Here is a 6,000-nt window from a genome sequence, read left to right as displayed (position 1 = left end):
TTTTCTTTTTTAACTGTATATCAAGCATTGATTTTAGTATAAAAATATAGATGCCTCAATACAGAATACCCCAAAGACATGGAAGGCTAGGCATTAGGTGAGCTAAGAATCCGGATAAAGAAAGGAGCCCACTGCTAGGCTGGGCATAAAGCTTTCCCACTTCCATTGCGTTGGGAAGGCATTTCAAATGTGGCACATTTCTCAGTGACAAGGGATGGAGAGGAACGTCATAGGCAATGTGTCCATTCCAAAGACGACCAGTGGCTTCCGTACTGCAGATTTGAGTTCCTGAGGCTATTTCTTACGTTGCTGGTCAAACGAATTCATGCCTTTGTCACTCTGTGCTCTGAGTTAATCGCCTTTTTAATTTCACCCCTTAATTCCTTCATGAGGAACAGCAGAGAAGTGGGATTGCCCATTGAAACACTCTGGACATTCTGAAAAGCCCTCTAATAAATGTGTATTTGTGCATTTCATACTTGGGACCACTGGAACTCAGGAAGCTTATGACACTTTTAAAAGTGCATTCTGGAAAGCAAAAGTTAATTTCTGCCCTATGCATTAACTATAGACATGTCTCTGCAGAGTTATAGAAATAGTTCTGTAGCAGCAGTTCCTGAAGTAGCAAAGCCTAACAACAACAACAACAACAACAACAACAACAACAACAAAAGCAGGTTCTTTGTAAAGTGGGTATACTGGTAGTTTTGAATCCACATTTGAGGACACAGAAACAGCCTGTTTTTATTTTGGTTGAGCCAAATGCTTGGGTGCATGACTAGCCCTTTCACAAAGACTGAGAAAAGGGTTAAGTTGGATTTTCAGATATGGATCAAGATGGACCACCTGTATATGGAGTTCAAAGCCCTGTTGGCCGTGGTGTCTGAGAGGACATTGCTGAGACCTGGATAGGAGTTTAACCTGTCAATTCTCGCTCAGGTGGCTGAACGATCTGTGTGACCGGATCTCTTATGGACCTACTTATATATGGAAGGATGAATCTCTTGATTCCAAAAAAGCAGTAATAGGTCTTTGTGAGGTTAAGATAAAATGGATGGAGAGTAAGCTCTCTGTAAATTGACCACCTTTATGGGAGGAAAGGTAGCAAGAGAAAAGAAATTGGGCCACAGATGCAGCACAAATGCGAAATTTTGGACTGAAAGCACAAACACCAAAAGTAATAGCCCTTCCTTCCTTCCTTCTGCCTCCCACTGAATTTCCAGTGCAAATGAAGCCCCGCTCCCGGGAGGAAACACTAACCAATTTTTCAGCTGCTTCAGCATCTTTCTGCGTCAGGAAGGAGAATGTTAAGATTGCATTTTCTTGGGATCTTTATGCCAGAGAGAATAAATCATGTTGCCTTGCAAACAATAAATATCACATAAATGGCAGGGCTAGGCTAAAAAAGAGTCCTCGAGGCACCAGTGTGCCGGGTAATCGGGCCTCAGAGAAGGTAACTCGCCCAAGCATACCCTTTCATGAGTCCATTGACTCCCAAGCCAAAAGACAATGCTAGGGATGAGGTGAGTGAAGTCTTCCAGTAACATTAGCTTGACAAGCTTTGATTTCAGGTGAGCTCACCTATAAGGGATGAGGCTGCCTAGGGCAAGATCCAGGCTGGAAGGGGATGTGAAGAAAGTGGGTCAGTTACCAGGGCTAGCCCCATAAGAAGAGTGGGGCCATCCTAGATCTCTTGTCCAGAAGACAGAGTGCAAACACCAATTTCTGCCGCTCCAGTCTGGCCAGCAGTGTAATGAATGTATGATGCATGTCGGTGGCTGGCATCAACCTGGCCAACCTGTCCATACGTGATAGGAGTCCAGCCAGTGGACTCAGGATGGTGGAGATGAAAGTAGCCAATCATGAAGATGCCTGGCAAGGACTAGGAAGACAACTGGAGCCCCATCCACGGAGTGACACTGGTGGTGGTGGTGGGGGCTGTCTGTAGACATAGAGGAGGGAAGGCAAATCCTGCTGTTGCCTCTGCAGGGTGGGACAGAAGTCAAAGCCCCCCAGGCTGATGCATCTGAGACTGTTTGTTATTCATTCACTCATCTGTATACTGAGCATCTACCAGATACTAGTGGGTCAACCCTGAAAGGAGGCCATGGCCTGCTCTCCCAGCAGGAGAATCAGAAAGGAAAACCAGACAGTGACAGTGCAGGACCAGAAAATGTAGCAATAGGAGCTGCGTCAGGGCAATGGAGCACCTCACTCCAGCCAGAGTTGGGGTGGCAATGAATAATTCCCATTTACCAAGTGGCCGTTCTGTGCTGGAGCTTGGTGCTTCCACACGTGACCTCATTTACATCTTACCACAACCGTATAAAGCAGATGTCAGTATTCCAATTAAAAAATGATAAAATTGAGGCTCGGCGGAGTCTGCTCACTTGCTCGATGCCACATCAGTATCAAGCGCTGGGGTGAGGATTTGAAACCAGGAACTATTTTGGCTCCAAAGCCCATGCTCTTTTGAATGACTCAAAGTCCCCAAATATAGAACATCTACAGCCAGAAACACTCCCCCGAAGAATCTTTTAAGACCATTCTACCCCAAAACACAAGAGAAAAAGATAATAGAGATTACAGCATGAGACAGAGAAAGAATTAAAATAGTGCTTTTAATATAATTTTCAGCAAATGTACAGTATGTACTTTACATCACATATTTCTAAACTGCTCATCTGGAAAATATAAGCTGCAAAAATACAGAATACCACACTCAAAATCTATTGAGTATGTGCTTTTTTATCCCGTCCCTTCTGTGAAACAGGGTCATTTTTACCACCCACCCAACCCCCACCCCATTGTAATCCAGCCTCGGCTGCTTTTGGAAGAGCTGCTGGAGCCCTCTGTCAGAGAAGCATTCTGGAGAGGGGAGGTTTCTAAAGCATGTCAGCAGGACATCCCCACAGGAGCCAAGGGAGGGATGGGCCAAAGGGAATTTGCACACCTGGTCAACATTACTCTTAAGCAACCCAGGAAAGTTGCCTACTGCAAGGGTTTGGAGGACTCCTGACCACAGACACCTCCTAGGTCCTTATCACAGGCCTGTGCCTGGGGCCTCAAAGGATCACACACGGGCCGGATAATCCACACAGGGACCCTTGGGTTCTTGGGTAGGGCAGAGCACGCTAAGTCAGGCCTGCGAGGTCTGTGGATAGTGGCGGACTGTTCTCTGGAAGAGGAGGATGAGGGCCAGGCCCTCAGCTTCTCACAAAGGAGTCTTCTGAAGGTGAATGTGACTCGGGGCAGGTTTTCTCAGTCTCAATGTCTTGGTACTCTGTGCCTAAAAAGGGAGGAGGAAGAAGAGCCAAGAGGAAAAAAAGATCGGTCTTTTTTGGTTTTCCTACTATTTTTTTTTTTTTTTAAAGGCTTATATAATACCACCAGGCCTTTCCAGCGGAATGGACAAGAGCGAAAGTCATGCAAGGAAATACTGGGTTCTGCTCCATGTAACCCCAAGAAGCTAGATTTCGAGCCCAGAGACCTTTGTGAAGCCCACATCTTTCTGAGAAGTATATTTATCTATGTATCTATACCATCATTCAACTAGACGTTTCTTCTATGGGAATGCATTAGCTTGTCCTCATCTTATAGAAATCACCAGTGACAGGCCTTGTGTTCTGGGACTCCAAGTGTCACTGCAATCCCTGTTGAAGATGTGGCTGAGCACGAGAGAACACCCGCCCGTGTCATGATGTCATGCTTTCTCCTCCAGCATCCTGGACACTTTGCTTTCTTTCCAGCCACAGGCACCCACGCTGAGTCAAACAATCTCCTCACCGGAGCAGGTTTTTTAAGCCTATGCCACACTCCCAAAGTAGATGCTGTGGCTGCATTTAAAAGGCATTAAAACCTCAGCTAGTCCCTGGGATGATTTACAAGCTGCATAGGTCTCGTTGAGCGGGACGTGCGACCCTGCTATTCAGTGATAGGCACAGTGGGGCCATACGAGTCCCTGCTCATTTACTTGTCCTCTTTAGATTCGGACCCAGTGGTAGAAAGGTGACAGTGGGGAAATGTCACTCTTTTCCTCAGGATTTTGCAGCTGAGATCTGGCTTATCGAAGGCAGCCCATGTGTTCGGAGCAGTTTGAAGCATCCTTCCTCTTGGCAGGGTGGGGGAAGCGGGGGTCCACTGAAAGCCTGGGGAACGGGGAATTGGAGAGGGTAGGACAGAGGCAAGAGGTGAAGTTGGTTCTTGTGCAGAGAATGAATAAGACAGAGGACGATGAGCGGACAGAACACTTCTCTACTGATGTGGCTGCGGTGGAGGAATGAACAAAGAGTGTGTTTCAAGGTCTCTAATGTTTAAATATTAAGGTGAAAAAGTTTTATTCATTTTAGATGCCCGTGCCTCTGGGCAAAATTTTGCAGAGGTCTCACCTCCGGCTCTTGGCTCATTTCTCTATGAAATATAGAGTTCTGTGGGGGTTTTCCCGCGAGTAGATGCCCCGCTGGCCTCATCGGAGCTTCCTAAGATGCAGAGCTGTGTTGTCGCGTTGGTGGAGATGTGGTATAGTAGAAAGAGCAGTGGTTCAGGAGTCAGACCTGGCAGTGGCTCCTGGTAGACTTTCTAACTAGCTGTGTGACCTTGGGAGCCTTGGGTTTATTGAACCTTAGTTTCCTGATCTGTAAAAGTGGAAAAAATTAGACTTACCTTTACCTGGTATAAAGCTGCTGGGGGCGTTAGCTGGGACCGTGCCTTATGACACCTGACATGTGGGCAGTGGGCTTTTACATGGGAGCTCCCCAGCCCCTTCCTCCTTTGAGGTGCTGGACTAATCTATGTGTTAGTTGGGTTCCTTCTGTAATGCAACCTCCTACATTGCGTACTTCTGATTCATTTTATGTCCTTAGATTATAAAAGGGAACGGTTTTGACAAAGCATACCACCGTGAGAGCTATCTTCTATTAAGTTAGCATGAATTGAAGAAAAACATTATTTTGGGGGATTTAATGGCAAAATGGCAACCTACAGAATAAGTCTCCAGGAAATTTACCGTTCCATTTGTTCATAGCAGAAGAACACAATCACTTTACCTTATGGAAAAATATTCAGAATTTATGCTGATCATCAACTACTGATTGTTGGCCTGAGTCATTAATGCAAAAATAGAAACATCTAGAAAGTTTGTTCCTAAAAGCCTGGTATCTGATAATAGAGTAAGACCTATCCAACCAGTGACCAGAGTCGGTGTGTCTGAAGGGCCTGGGCCGGAGCCAGAATCCTGAGGTTGATGCTGAGGACCGTGGCGGTGCCTGGTGGGAAAGGTGTCTGGGGTGTCCCCACTGGGGTTGATGACCAGCACTGAGAAATGCCTCCCTGGTGTGTCAGAATGTATTAGAGTGGAGGAGTCTCCCGTTTCCTGTTACCTGTCCGCTTCTGGCAGAACACCCCATAGAAATTGATCACTGGGCTCTGTGGTTAAGATGGGGAAAAACACAGAAAGAACAGAAGTCCCCAGAAGACAGCTGTCGTGGTGTCCTGGTGGTTATATTAGGGGGCGCGTGAGAGTGGGTAGGACCCACAGTCCATGTGAGCTGGAGTCTTCCTGAAGAGGCAGTCTCTATGGGTGGAGACGGGTGTCTCACGTCTTGCTCAGTAGACAGGGGGTACCCATAAACCTAAGATCATGGGCTTTGGATCCACAAACTTGGGTTTGAATCCCAACTCTGCTTCATGGCCTTGAGCTGATTCTGGAAGCCTTCCCTGCCTCATTTTCCTCTGTCGTACACTGATGCTAATAACCGTTCCTGCCTCTCATGGGGATTAAATGAGCTAATATGTGTAAGAAGCTGGTTGGTAAAGGTTAGCTACTATTATTATTAGTTATTATTAGTGTTTACCAATTATTCCACCTTTTAGCTTTACAGTGCCAACATTTTGTGTTGGTGGGAAGGGATGTGAAATACTATTTGGATTCACTTTTTTTTTTAAACTCATTCCTATATTTCCTCCTCCCATTCCCCTTTCATCACATAAGAAAACAGGACA

General features: G+C 46.1%; 1 protein-coding gene across 1 annotated transcript in view; it reads right to left on the bottom strand.

The window, feature by feature from the left end:
* Nucleotides 1-2,602: 2,602 nt before the first annotated feature.
* Nucleotides 2,603-6,000, bottom strand: part of SLCO3A1 (solute carrier organic anion transporter family member 3A1) — a 297,991-nt gene continuing 294,593 nt past the window's right edge. Inside the window, exon 11 of the mRNA XM_045813069.2 lies at nt 2,603-3,289. Coding sequence (XP_045669025.1) covers nt 3,207-3,289 — 83 coding nt within the window. The 3' untranslated portion in view covers nt 2,603-3,206. The remainder of the gene's footprint in view (nt 3,290-6,000) is intronic.

Source organism: Ursus americanus, chromosome 28 (assembly GCF_024610735.1).
Source record: "Ursus americanus isolate L20-20 chromosome 28, mUrsAme1.1.p, whole genome shotgun sequence".
Lineage (NCBI taxonomy): Eukaryota > Metazoa > Chordata > Mammalia > Carnivora > Ursidae > Ursus > Ursus americanus.
The sequence above is the reverse complement of the archived record's forward strand: the minus strand, read 5'-3'. Positions and strand labels throughout refer to the sequence as shown.